Here is a 15,157-nt window from a genome sequence, read left to right as displayed (position 1 = left end):
CAAAGCTTGTGATTTTTCATCCATCTCAACCTGCTCTCAGCCCTTCTGTAGGGACCCTACCATCTTGGGACAGTGGGTCTTCAGGAACAGTTCTGTGCAGATGGTTTCCTGAATCTCTCCTTTCCTCTACCCCAAATTATGCTCTTCTTCTCAGAAAATACCCAATCCAACTGACACACAATCAGTTTAGGCCTAACTTTGGCCCACCCCAAAACAGTGAAGTCACAATGGGGTCTGCATTTCTTTATTATCCTCACACTAAAGTTCCCCATCTGCTGCCTTTAATGCTTTCAACCTTCCTAGTACAGAGCCCAGGTCTTGGCTGCTGTGGTCCTCGGTGCCTTGGGTCAGTCACTGTTTCCTGTGTTCAGCAAAAGCTTCCAGACTGATGTGCAAGAAATGGGGATGTTTTTGCTATTTTCAAGACATTTGGAACATCCTCACACATGAGTCAGTGGGAATGCAGTGATTGGGCTGCTCTGTTGTGAATGAATGTTACATGTCAAGTCATTATTTGTCTTCTCCAAAAGAAAATATTTGTTCCTTGACAAACTGAGGCAGCCCTTTCCCTTCCTTTCCCCTTTAGCACACTGGATTTTCAAAGCTCTCACTTTTGGAACATTCTATTTCCAGTCCCGAGAGAGACAAGGTGACGAGCTGTCCTTCCTGATAAAAACCTTGCAGTATTTTTACATTACAGAGTGGCTCTGTTTAGTTTGTGCTATATTTATACCAGGGGAAAAAAAGAAGCAGAGAAGTCTTTCCCATCCAGTAAGAGAGAAAATAACTCTGAGCATATTATTACGAACAACAAGTTTTTCTTCTACAATGTCATAAATTCATCCGAGCCAGGATTTGTACTGGGAAGGTGTTTTCATAATTATGGGGCAGGAAGGGACAGGAGTGAGTATTAAACTGACCTAATTAGAGAGGTCTAAAAATAAAGTAGGAGTAGCAAAATATACATATATATAAAAAATTGATGTGAATATATGTAAAGTCACATGAATAGATACTGGTTTTCCTCTCTTTGTAGATCTGGCAGTTGTTTCCTTCTCATGATCTGATCAGGAAGAGGTGAAGAGGCTCTTTGAGTGAATTTGCAGTACTGGGCTCTGTTCCTAGGGAACTTTAGGGTCATGTTAGCACACAAATGGCAAATACTAACACACTCAGAGCTTTATTCTTTTCCATGGGCTCTGGCATGAGATCTGGAGTCAGGAAGAAATGTTTTTCCTTTCTCACTGCAGTGCTGTCCTTATTCAACAGAGACCCCCAATCACTTCTGGGGTAGGTAGGCTTAAACTGCACAATGCCTAAAAATGCCTTGACCTCTAAGGAGCTGCTGGGTAAACAGCAGTTCTGTTCTGCACATGGAAAGACATCTCTCAGTGTCCATCCATGGTTTTCCTGGAAGATTCCTTGGGTACTGTTGATCCTGTGAGTTTGGGCAACTTGAGTACTATATGAGAAAGTTCCTTCTCTGCTGACTCCACTGTAAACAGTTATCTAAGCAGTATTTCTACAAATATTTTATTTGTACCGATACTGCACAGGGCCAGCAGCACAGAGAGCACTTGTTATGATTTTCCAGAGCCATGGAAATATGAACTGACTCCAAATTTTGGAAGGAGGATAATGATGGTTATGGGAGGGGCCGAGGGGCATGTGTTCTGTTTTTAGATTAGAAGATTGTCTGTTCCTGGGTGAAGGCTATTACTGGTGTCTCTGTTCAAGTCAATAGAGAAGTTTTTGTTTCTGCATTTCTTAATGGAATTTTCAAAAGATGCCTGTTATTGCAAATGTGTTTTCTCCATCTCCATGCGCACCTCACATGCACACATCACTTGGCAAGAGCATTTCTTTCACAAATGGTGTACTGCTACCCCTTTTGGTTCTGATCCTGAATAATAGCTGCTCCTCTCCCAAGCTAAAGACAGTTGTGGTCACCTACCCTTAAGGGGAAGGGAGTCAATAGAGCCTATTTTGTACAAGCCCTACTGTGGTTATTTTTCATTTTAGCTTTGAGGATTCTTTGTTCAGCCCTCTAATTAAAAAATGTGGTGAGTGAATTTGGTGAAAATTGTGTCAAAACAAACAACATGTGAAAATGAAAGTCTATTATAATTATGCTCCTTCTAGCAATTATTGCAAAATAATAAACATTCAGCACTTACACTGCCAGGAAGGTTATGAACATGAATTAGCAACAGGTATTAGGTAATCATTATAATTCCTCTAGTCTGTAACACAGAGAAACTGAAGAAAACTGTAAAATGACACAAATCTCCCTGAAAGCAGATGGTGGAACTCTTTGGGGAAGAGGCATTTTCTGCATCCAGAATTCTTCTGGCTCCTGGCCACTGCCTCAGACAAAGAAAGAATAACAGTGCCTGGACTTCCCATCTTTGCTCATTCTTCTATGTGTTGGTGCCTCCCATTACACATGATTTTATTGTTAATAACACAAATAAAAAGTAACTACTTCCTTAACAATTTCTGTTGTAATAACACTGAATGCTGACATCCTTTGAAGCACCAATTACAGGTACACGTACATGGCTCGCTATCTTGGCATCATTTGTTGCAGTGAGTACTATTTTAATACTCACATGTGTACTTTGGCTAATATATTGGTAATTCTCTCTTTTGTTTTTCCAATCACTGGTTTAATACAAAACATGACCTGACGCAGGTGCTTTATTAACATTTACTTTGTTGCATACATCAAACCAAAAGCAAACCTATCTCTTTTCATATTATGTATATTTTATAGCTGAAGTCCTGCTATTTCCTGCTATCATCTCTAATTCTGAAAACCAGTGCAAGGAAATAATTTGGCTCTCTCTAATCTCACTGGTTATTGCTTTTGCATTATGATGGTTAAAAACAACATAATCTCTCCTGAGAACTTTCCTCTTCTGCATTACTTTATTGTAGGTTTGATTTTTTAGGTATTACTTTCCTAGTATACCCATAATTGTGCTTCTCTGTATTTCTCCTGGTATTTTCTGCAGTTTCTTTTGTCAGTCCTGCTTGGGCTTGAACCTTACTCTTTCAAAAAAAGCATGAAACAAATTCTTGCTACTTGTGTTTTAAACCAACTGATTTATTCTTTATTTAATTTAATTTAATTTAATTTAATTTTAAATTTTATTTTATTTTACCTTTCTCTCTTTTTTGCTCTGCAATGAAATGGAGTGAGACTGAACAGAGAAAATTTAATCAGTCTCAACTTTCCTTCAGGCTGCTTGTGGCTGGAGAAGGGCCCAAACTAAAACCATAAGGTCAACAACCCTTGCTTCCTGTACCTTCCCCATCTACTGAACAGAGCAGTGTGGAAACTCTGTGCCCAAATGCACATCCAGACTTTGCTAGTAGTCACTAATTTCATAATGGACTAAAGTAAACTTGGCTTCAGACCAATTCTTTCTTCTAAGATGCTGGCTGTTAGCCTATCTGTATCTGGAATGACTTCCTACATACCTTCCTTGTACCGCTGAGTACAATTGTACCAGGAGTCTGAATAGAAACTCTCTTCCTCCTTAACTTGTGACAGCAAAAATCAATATAATTAAGGAATAAAAAGGGAGGGAAATTATGAGATGGAAGAAGATCTGGTGTGTGCTGCAGAAGACAATAGCCAACTGTTCTGCTGAGAGATTTGTCTGGAAATGCTGTTGAGATTGGAGTACTTCTCTCTGATTCTGCCCTCATTTCTGTAGCCAGTAAGGATCCTTGGTGCATGAGACACATGAAGCCCTGCATTACAGGTGAAATGGCAGAGCAGTCAGAGACATGCAGGCTTGCAAGGTCTCAGGGGAGAGGTTTTCCTCCTGGTTTGTCCTGGTTGGTTTTTGTTAATTGAACCCTTCCTAGGAACAAGTTAGTGGCTCCCTACAAGCACCCCTAGGCTGTCTGCACACACTCTAATTCAATGACACCTCTGCCTGCTTATCATAGGCAGTACCAATATATTAACCAACATTTCCTGCTTATTTACATGTTTGTTCCTTGATGCTGAAAGCCAACTCCACCGCTGGCACAGGGATCTGTGCCCACTTCCTCCCCAGCAGCTACCATCCAGACAGGGGAACATTGCAAGCAGAGCAAGAAAGATTATTAAATCCTCCATGTGCAATCCAGCAAGCCAGAAAGGGCTTCTGTTTCCAGAGCACAACAAACAAACTGTACCAAGTTTAAATTTGGTGTAACTATATATATTTTTCAGGCAAAGTGTGAGGCCGGGAGAAGATCTGTCTGCTCTAGGGAGGCACTGCGACAGGCGTATCAGTTACGAAGTTCATGTACCACTCATTTGGATTCTGAGATGATGCCTCAATTTTGTACTTCTGAACAAACCAAGTTTTAGACAGAGAGGGGATGCCTTTTGAAAAGATATATGCAAGAAAGAGGAGACTCAAGTGCAGTAGGAATGTGCGGGCGATTCCTCACTGAAAGGGGAGCCCAGTCACCCCAAAAAACAGGGGCTGCTAATTCACTGGGGAATAAAGATCCCAGAGAGCCTGGGAAAAACAAACAGGTCCTTCTGGGTAGTGAACTGTTTTTCAGGATTCCTTGGCAGGCAACCAGCCACTCTGCTTTGTAAGGTCTTGTTCTTCCTTGCAAGGAGGGAAAAAATAACTGAAGGGCTCCCATTTTTGAATAAGGTCATCATAATGCACTCAAGAAGCCCAGTGCCACAGCTCCTCATTGTGAGTGCTATGGGGTGTAGCTGCACTTTACAGGTGCTTGAATAAACAGCACTACCACTTTCAGGAGAAGAGAAAATGTATAAAAGACAAGCCTAATGACTTCAGCCCAGGCAGCTTTTCCCCCACACTTCACCAACCCCCCTTCCCGCATCCCAGACAGTCTCCAACCCAATCCCACTGCCTGTCTCCAAGTGCGTGACAGCGGAAAAAGGCCTTTGCTCCCACAGGAACAGCCAGTGCGACCCAGATAGGTTGTGGGGAGCTTTAACCCCTTGGCTGGCTGGTCACATGCCATGTGTAATCACAGGAATGCTGAGCCACATATGTATCTGTTTCCAGATATATATATATATATATATATATATATATATATATATATATATATAATTTTTTTTTTTTTTTACTTACCTTCCCCATTCCAGCATGAGCATGTCCCAGCTTGACCACTACAGGAAAATTTGGAGTTGTGAGCTGAAAGACAAAAGGACTCTTTAGTTAGATTTTTTCCCCCCCAGCTACTGTATTTGGAATAATTTTCTTTTATTAGTAGCTTTTACCCCCTTCCTGGATGCTGTAAAGTGCATAATAAGAAGGCCAAATAAAGTTTGCCTGGATGATAGGGCAGTGAGCAAATAACGCTTTACTTGATCCCATAGGATTGAAAATGGAGGCAGAATTCCTTAGATCTGACCCACTTCTGCTGTGTGATAGCAGTTTTCCCACTGTACATAAGGATTTGTGTACACCCATATGCATGTAAAACACTGTTGCACTGGCAAGCCTGAGTAAGTGAACACTTTCAGATGCTGGAAACAGCTGAATGGCGAGAAAGACAAGGGTTGTTTGCTCTTCTCCACACTGACTGCTTTGGTCTTAATAGTGAGTGCACTCCTCCCATCCACAGGGAGGGTGGGGGGACAAGGAGAGAAGGAAGCGGGACCAACACTTAGGAGCAACTCACAGAGTCCATCTATTCATAAAGCCTGTTCTTTACCTTCAGGGGTGGGTATAGTGAAAAAAAGAAAACAAGGAGGATTTGAATCAGCAATAAAAATAGAAAAAGTCATATGTTCTCCCTGGCTTGTGTGGTGTTTCCATTGGGAAGGGTCTTGCCACCCAAGGCATACAAGGTCCTCTTAGAGCATACGTGGGATTGATTTTACTTGAAGAACTGCAAGTGCCCTCTCTGCCTCTTTTTCTCCAGTTTCAAGCTCGTGCAAGGATTCACTTGGAGTGGTGGGCTCAGAGCTGGGCAGCTGTACTGGTAGGAAGTGCACATGTCAGGATTAAGTAGGTTATATGCACCACATTTCCCCTACGTACTGGTTGGTCCAATTCTACACCTCTGCTTGGCATCCCTGTGTCCTTCATCTTGTCCTGTGCTTATGATTCCTGTGATCTAAGTGCTATTTGTTCAGTATATGGCTGGTTAATTTTTATTGCATATTTAATTTCCTTTAAAGGCACTTTTATATTTGCTTAAGTGCCCGAAGTGATGAGCTCTATTCATTAAGCAGTTAACCTGGAGATCTGGCAAAGGGAGGCAGTTGAATTTTGATGGATAAATGGGTCTCCTATTTATTTATGTTTCAGAATAGGTAAACAACTTCTTCTTGTGCTAATTACCAATTGTCTGTATGGGCAGGCAGGCACTACGCCCTAAAGATAGAATGGTGCTGCAGTCTCCATCTGTGGCAGCTCACTATAAATAACAAAATTAGTAATGAACACTGATATGTTTTGCTATTCGGCTGCTTATATAAAGAAATGTCACAGGAGAGGGGAACAGTGAGTGCATCACGTCCTCAAGCAGCCTGTGTCCCTTTCTTCAGGCAGAAAGCTGAAGAAAGATCCTCTTTGGACCACAGAAGGGCATTTTAAATCACAGTCCTGGCACAGGCTGGGACCAGCACCACTGCTTCAGAAGAAGAGGCAAAAGACTGACAGGTGGCCGTCCTGAAGTCAAATGGTTGCATATATGTCCAGGCACATGCTTTTGTCCTCTATTTCACCTTTGCCTCTTTAATCATTGGAAAAGCCTGAGGCTTAATTTATGCTGGCATAAATGAATCAATTGGAGGACTGCACCTGAGGCTTACTGAAGATAGGTTTCTGGATGGACCATGCCAGGCCTTTAATGCTGGAAGATGAAAGGCAGCCTAGTAGTTGGGGGCACCCACCTGCTCAGGCTCTGGGAGATGTGGCTCACTTCCCAGCTCTCTCATCCCTGCCCCATGTGTCCTGTTTGAGCCAAAGTGCTTGCAAGCCCTGGCCTCTGTTCCCTGTTTGGGAGCGGAGGCAGCAGCTGTTCCTACGGAGCAGGAAAAGCAAACTGCACGCTGTGAGCCCGCCTGATAGCCTGGCAAGGAGTGTGCAGGATAGATAATGCTCTATCGCCAGCTCAAAGCAGACAGAGGCAGGAAGCAATGTCTCTGCTGCCCTGCTTTTTGTCCCCTGCCTGTGATGTTGCTGAGGGAGCCTGCTCGGGCATGGGGCCCAGGAGTGGGAAGCATCTGTTTTCCTGTATACATGCAAAGAAAGTTTGGGATCCAGTAAACAACCCAAATTTACTGTTAGTCTGGAAAATACCACTGGCAATGACATTGTGCGGCACAAACTGCTCCCTTTCTTTTTGCTTCTTGGAGACATCACCTCAGCTTTCTTACTAAGGCTTGATCCCATGCCATGTAGGGGTGATCAGCATGTTGGGGTCACATGTGGCTTGGCCTAGGCATAGCACTCGGGGCTTGAGGTGACACAGATCCAGACTGTGAACATGTGGTAGCCTTGCTGGGAAAGCTGTGGCTCCAGAGAAATGCTGGTGCATGGTTAGCCAGGAATCTGCCTCTGCTGCTGAAAACCCATCAGATTTCCATATACATGAACCTGTCTTATGGGGTAACCAACAGGAGAGCACAGTACAGGCACAGAACTGCATTATATAATGAGGTTATCTAGTGACAGTGGAGTGCCCTTAGCCTGTGCTGAAGTTAAGTGTAATCAAAAGCTCTCCACAGTCTGCAGGACTAAAGCAACCAGAGTCCACAAGCGTGCACTGGAAAGCCCTTGCTGAAGTGGTGGAAGAAGTTGAACACCACTGCAGTCAACAGGGAGACCTCCAGCTTCTACCAGAATCTTGCTGGGACTCATGTCCCATTTTTGTTGCTAATAAGGTGGCCAGCCAACATACTTGGCAAGCACCCAGATGGATAGGGTAGCCAAAAGAAGGGAGAATCTGTTATGCACACAACTCTGATGCAATTCACACACAAACACAGTGAGAAGATCTGTAGGTGGCCAAAGCCACCACAAGGGCAGACCCCTGAGATGAGTATGTACATATACTGAGTCATAAATTTCCCAGGAAAAAAGATTATTACAATCACAGAATAGCATCATATTTTAACAAGAAAAGAACGTTTTTACTGAAATCATGCAAAGACATATATCTGTGTCTTTCTATGTGTTGCAAGGACTCCTCTTTTCTCAGAAAAATAGTGAAAAATACTTTGATAATTTTGACATGTGCATGAACTGTTGACAGGACTGTTGTAGATTAAGGTAGCAGGTTTTGGGATGGGTCTGTAGTGCTGCAGCTAGCTCAGTGATCATATGCAGGGTGTTAGTTCATATGCATAACTCAACCCTTTGAATTAAAATCTTACAAATGTATTCCCAGAGGTTGTGGCAAAGCCTTGAGGTGCCAAGGATTACATAAATGTCTAGAGCTTGTTGTATGTAGAGGCCTGTTAAGAGTCAAAGAGAAATTTGAATCCTGAACTAGCAACTCATCCATGTCTTTGGTAGTAGGGAAGAGAGTAATGAAAATTATTTCCAACTTAGAACGCCGATGGTCCAAAGTGTACCATTTCAGCCCCTGATTTTCAGAGCTCTGCTCTGTGTGTAGTGTCACTGCAAAGACAACTTTGCACTTTATCAGTTTTGGCAGTGGTGCGTAAAAGTAGCGCTGGTATGCACACATTAGTGTTTATTTGAAAACAGCGTGGCTCTCAACTGTGACACTTTCCTCTTTACCTTCTGCCCCTCCTTTTCAAAAAATAATGAGGGCTTCAGTACTTTTTGTAAATTTATGAATATTTTCTCTATTTTTTTCTGGTGGAGCAGTAGAACAGAGTTGGATCTAAACTGATCTGAAGGAAGGAATGTTAGACAGGCAGTGTTCAAAGCCAGGTTGGACAAGGTCATGAGCAACTTGGTCTAGTGGAAGATGTCCCTGCACATGGCAGCAGGGATTACAGATGATCTTTAAGGTCCCTTCCAACCCCTTAACAATTGATGATTCAATGAAACCTGTGAGACCCTCAAGAGAGAGGTTGATTTTAAGTTTGTGATTTTTTGTACTGTCCTGTAGTCTATGAACAAAGTAGAATGTCTCTTTTGATTTCCTTCTGCTATGTATAGTTTTGTGCATTAGTTCACCTTAGCTAGTTCATTTTATACAATTAACTTTCAGTTTCTAGAACTATTCTTTCTTCTGCAAAACCCTTCCAATCAATGCTAAAATAAATAGTACAGGCTGCAATTACATAACGGAGGAAAACTCCCCCATATTAGGAGGAATTTGGGGTGGTGGGAGACAGATCGTTAAAACTTTGTTCTCTTGGCATTGGTACTGTATTACCATAGCATCCAGTGTTTTCAACCAGGCCAGAAGGCCCCATAGCACAAGGTATTGTAATTTTGCCCTCACCCTTCCCCCATAAGTAATATTCTGAATTTTTCTTTTATACTCTAAAACTGATTTTTTATGTTTACTTAGCTGCTTTCACTTGTATGATGACAAAGTCTGGTTTGGGTGGGTACCTAATGGATGATGGGAATGTTGTTCACGCACTTGAGACCTAAATGTTGGAAGTAACGTGTGTGGCACTTCCCTGGTGTCAATTAAGTTGAAGGAGATGTGAACATATAATTTCCTGTAAAAGCAAGCAAGCTGATTCAAACCTACAGGAAAATAATGATGTAATGACATTATGTCATTATGTTTATGGAACTATCCTACTAAAAACTTGAGCTGAAGATCAGCACTGGCAAGATCAGGGCCGCATGTGATCTGGTTTCCTGTAAGACGCACACCTGTGTGTCGGTTACTGTATTGCAATTAAAGCACAACGAAGAAAAAGATTATTATTTGGGAAAGGGGCCTTCAAGACAGCTTTCAATTCAGTTGAAGTAAATGCTGAGGAAGAGTAGGTATCTGCAAAGGTCTCAGGAGGAATGAGGAGATAGGGGGTATGACGAGAAGAGCAGTGAGATACTTGTGACACGAGGAGTTCAATGACAAGTGGATCACAACAGCATTATATACAGGTGGGATCTGAAGCAGTGAGGCAGTTGATGGATGACATGGCAGCAGAGTGGTAAAAATATCCTTTGATTCTCCCATTGCTTTAAAAAAGTACAACAAAAGAGAAAAAAAAAAAAAGAAACCCCAACAGCAGCATGACCTAATCCCCACATCCTCGAGTAAACAAACCACAAACTAATGTTTCAGGGCTCCTAACACTTTCTGTGGTTAGAATGGGTCATAGAAGTGAATAAAAAGTGGTAAGCACAAACCGGAACATTTTGTCATTGATTCCACCTCTAATGTTATGTAACTTCTTTATTTGAGACAAGACATATTTGGGTTCCCCTAGTGGAGAATAGGAGTGTGAGCATATGATATTTTTCTAATTCCTTTGGAGCTTCAAGTGTGAGAATTATACTAACATATCCAGACAAGCAGATGCGCAGCAAAAAACCCCAAAATGCAGTATGTGTGTACTTGTATTCACACACATATCTAGCAGTCCTGGTTGATAAATCCCCTCTACCACATATCAAATCACAAGCAGGTTTTTAAAAGATCCAATGACTTCGTAGAAAATTTCTGTAATTCCTTAATGCATGATGTTCACTTGGCTATTTTGCAGTGGTGCCTTTAATGAAGATTATCTTTCCTTTGTTGCTAGGAGAGTGAATACATTCTCCCAAGTCCTTAAGTTGAGAAACTGTCCAAATATTTTTTGTGGGATGCAGTGGAAAAGAAGAAGAAACTCGAGTTTCATTTTCCTCCTGACCTGAATTGTGTGCCTTTTGCTGTATTTTTCTCTAATTAGAAAATTCCATCCCACAGGTAAATGCATTGCAAAGGAAGAGATGGTGAACACCAGTTGTCAACTGTAGCATCTAAGCTATGGTAAAAGATATAAGGAGACAGATGGGAAATAAAATGCTTTATGAATTTATGCTGGAGTCTTCAAAGCCATCATTTTTCTAAAAATCCTTGAGGTTCACAAGATACTGGCCAACAAACCTCCCTTCACTTGGCAGGTATGACTGTCTCCTTTTCTTTGGGAAAACTCTGAATTCTCACTGATTTTAAAATGGGCAGCATGGGGTTTCTTTGGAGAGAAAAAACTTCCCTAAACTTTACAGCGGAAAACAGCCTTTTGCAACAAGTGTCACTGAAGCCAATCATGACCCAGTTACTGCTGGTCTCTAATCTCAGCACACAGTCTCCTGCAGGTACATTTCCGTCACCAAAGGACAATGTGCATATGATTCTCACCCTGACTTTTACACACAGGGAAGCTGTGTGTCCCGACTGCTGGGAGGTCCCCACATGACTCCAAGGGCTTAGTTGCAATTTCACAGCCTTCTATAACACATCTGAGAGTTATCTCACTGTAAAATAAGAAGCAGGTCCTGGGATTATTAGTACATTCATTGCGAAATACCTGCCTGCCACAGAAATGGCTTCGAAGTTTTCTTGTGAGCATCATGCCCTTGTGAGAGCCAATGACCACGTGCAGACTTGGCCAGCGTTGCCATGTCACATGCTGGCATGAGCCATGAGCCATGGGTGCTGCTTGGTACAGGCAATGGGATACTGGAATATTTGAAGCACTCTCTGGGCTCCTGAAAGCTCTTGGGTAATGAATCACCACCTCCTTCCTTCTTGCCCTTCTTCAGCAATGAAAGCTATAGAAATAGCAGCACAGAGGACCAGGCACAGTTGGACTTCTTTGAAAGATTAATTTTTTTTTACTTTTTTAAAAGCACAGTTAATAATCTTGATTAAAGCCTCAGGAGGGACTTTATCCATAAAGAAGAATGAGGATTACGGGAAGTATCACCCCGAAGCTGGCATCTCATGCCACATCTATACAAGTAAATAGACCAATGACATAGTAAGGACACTGGCCCTGATTTGCCTGTACTGTTAAATTGTTAGACCAATCTCTGGCATATTATGTCTCAAGATGAATAAGCTTCTTCCAAGCAATTCCCAAGCGCAACATGGAACCACCATAAGTCTGCAGACATGCCCCACATAACACTGTAGGCTAGAAGAGCTTGATAACACAGCTGTGGCTGGGCCATGACAGAGCTGCTGGAGAATGAGCCTGGCACTGTATGGTTTGCTACTGCTAATACAGCCTCTGTGTGCCTCACTGGGCTGAGCAGGAGAGTAATTCTTATCTTGCATTATGTATTATATTTGTCTGCTGCCACATTAGTGTTTCATTTTGGTTGTACACACAAATGGTCTATCTCATGCAGCAGATGTCATACCATTCCCGTATGACAGTTTCCATTGACTACTTTTTTCAGGCTGACTTCTCAGTGGGTCCTTTTTTGGCTTACAGCCACAGATATTTACACCACATTTCTTTTGCCTGCTGATCTCGAAAGTCAGGTATTGCCTCACACGAGAAATGTTTGAGCTAGGGGCTCAGTTTGTTCTGTTTCAGAGCTAGATTATATTTTCAGCTTTTTGAGCCCTTAGGCTCATGCAGGAATTCAAATACTTTGCTAATGTGGACTGGAGAAAAATACACATCCCCTACTTTTTGTGCTCTGGGACACAAATGCGGGGAGTAAATCTTGTTCCATGGATTTCCCTCCTTCTTGAGATGCACGTGGAGTTAAACAGTGGCAACAACTCTTCTTAATCTGAGTTTGTTTGGTGTCTTTTTTAGGCACCTAGAGTGGGTGGGGGCCAGGTATGAGCTCTGCGCTTCCTACATCCTCATTCTTGTGCTTCACAGTTTCAAGCTTCTTTCTCCAGATAAAAATCTTCTGTGTTTATCCAGACTAATTTTTGGCTCATGTCAGAGACATTGAGAACATGAAAGGCAGCCATTGTATCCCATGTTTGAATTAGCTCTGTGTCTGTTGAGATTTCTTGGGAACTTTCAAATTACATGTTTTCAGTAGGAGCCAAAAACTGTAGGAAGGGCTCTATTTCACAATCTCTCCAAATTCAGCAATTGCTTGGGAAAGAGAATGAGGTCCCTGGGGGCAAATTTTATATTTTGAAAGGTGAAAGTATCATGTTTCAATGATTCAGTGAATGAGCACTAATTAACTTCTTCCCCCATCCCCAGTCCAAATGGGACATGGAATGCTTTCAAACTGCAAAAGGGAAGTTTTTCTGACATGCATTAAATTTCTCCATATTTAATTCTTGAGGGTTTTGGAGATATTCAAAACCTTGAAACCTCTCAAGAGCTGAGAAATACATTTTCCCGTCTAAGGCTTCAAGGGTATTGGTCCACATTGGCACCACTTGGGTATTTGTCCCTCTTGTGTCTCATTCCATGAGAAAAGATACAGTCCTGCCCCACCTGTTTGATAAAGCCCCTAGAGCTCCCAATGAAGTGGAAGAAGCTGTGGGTGACCTGTGCTCCTAACTGTCTGTGAACTCAGGGCCGAGAGACAACCTAGTCTGATTAGCAATAACAAGCAGAAAGGGAGATCAAGCAGGCTCCACACAGGACACAGGCAGAGTTATTTTCAGCTGGGACTGGCTTCTGTTTACATCTTTCCCAGCTGTAACAAGGAAGGGGCTCCTGAAGTGAAAGCATTCAGACGAAGACAGAAGAAACCACTGTGTGGATCAGCCTTTTTCATCTCACAACCACCACCTCAGCCAGTGGCATTTTTCCCCCGCTGAGCACACATTGATGTACTACAGGCTGAAACAGCCAAGAATGGTGAGAAGCAGGAAGCAGAGAAATTCCTTTTGGAGTAACACGTAGACCCTCTTCTTTACCTTGGGCAAGCCTGGAGTAGCAAAGGATGCTGTGGTCTCTGTGAGCCCACTCCTTCTGTTTGTCTAGAGAGAAAGGGTTCACCCTTTACTGGAAAAAGAGGTGGAGACCTGAGCTGATTTCATCTCTGAGGCAATATCTCCACTTCTCAGGGATAAATGAGACAAATGTGATTGAGTTGGTCCACGCCCAGTACAGGAAGACATTTGTTTTTTTCCCAGGCACAGTACTGAGGCTGTTGTGGGATCCAGGTAGGATTTTGGAATGCAAGCAGAAACCCACACGGAGGTAACCAGGGATGTGCTCAAAAGAAGGGCATTGGGTTCAGCAGAGGAGCTCATGCTAGGCACTCTGGTTGGAGGTAGAACCAGGCACAGTCAAAGTCTGAAACTAGTCTGGAAAGATGTGTTTCTTTTAAAAAGTGTTTCTTGAATACAATTCTACCTCTTTTCTTCCCATCAAACTTCATGCCATTAAATTATTTTTCAAAAATAGTTGCTGAAATCTTCTACTGAGGTCATGGTTTTTATTCTCATGGAGGAAGTGCCAGCACCTCAGTAATGCAGCAGCTGAACTTCTCTGCGGAGTTTCTGTGCTGCACAAACTTTGCTATCAAAGTACACAGATCAAATTTCAGGGGGGCAGGAGTACCTTTTAAACAACAAATCTTTGCACAGACAAAGGAAATAGTTCACTTTCTCAAAGAAGATAAATCATACCTTAACTGTTTAGGCTTACATAAAGGCTGCAAAGTAAAGCTAATGCGCAAAAAATTAGGTTCAAATGAGAGAAGCCAAATGGACTTTTCATTTTTTCTTGGTTTCATTTCTTAAATTGTGAAATCAAAGAGAGTTTTTTAAACAAAGAGAGTTTTGTATTCTCACAGACCCCTCAACTGATTGGTTTTCATCTGTCAGTTGTAGGTGGCACAATAAAGAAAATATTCAAAACTTCCCATACAGAAGTGGCTTGGCTAATTCCATCCTCAGAGAGTAGCAGGTGTCCCTGCAATGTATCATAGTGCACTTTTGGACTTCAGTAGCAAGAATCTCTGATACTGGACCTTGAGGACAGAGTGCTATTTCATATGCATTTTGTAGACAGCCCTAATTAGTTAAATTAGTTTGTCTACATCATAAATGTAAAGCAGCACACATTGGATTTGTCTCTAATTGTGGCATTGCTCTGGTGATGTGTTGCAGACTTCTTTTTTTTTTCAACTTTCTCATTAGTACTTAGCTTTAGGCATTTGTGAGAAACCACAGCCTCCCAAAGCTCCCACTCCTGTCCTCTTAATTTTGACTCATGAGGTTTTAATGGATGAACAGAAGGCAAAGAAAGCCTTTGGTTCTCATACCATTCAGCAAACCTCCGGCTGGC

The 15,157-nt window shown here is 42.2% G+C and overlaps 1 protein-coding gene across 1 annotated transcript in view; it reads right to left on the bottom strand.

Moving 5' to 3' along the window:
* Positions 1-15,157, bottom strand: part of SYN3 (synapsin III) — a 190,450-nt gene that overhangs the window by 33,088 nt on the left and 142,205 nt on the right. Inside the window, exon 7 of the mRNA XM_059471664.1 lies at positions 5,124-5,186. Within this exon, the coding sequence (XP_059327647.1) occupies positions 5,124-5,186 (63 nt within the window). The remainder of the gene's footprint in view (positions 1-5,123; positions 5,187-15,157) is intronic.

The sequence above is a fragment of the Ammospiza nelsoni genome, chromosome 5, assembly GCF_027579445.1.
Source record: "Ammospiza nelsoni isolate bAmmNel1 chromosome 5, bAmmNel1.pri, whole genome shotgun sequence".
NCBI classification, from domain to species: Eukaryota; Metazoa; Chordata; class Aves; order Passeriformes; family Passerellidae; genus Ammospiza; species Ammospiza nelsoni.
This window is presented reverse-complemented; position numbering and strand designations above follow the sequence as displayed.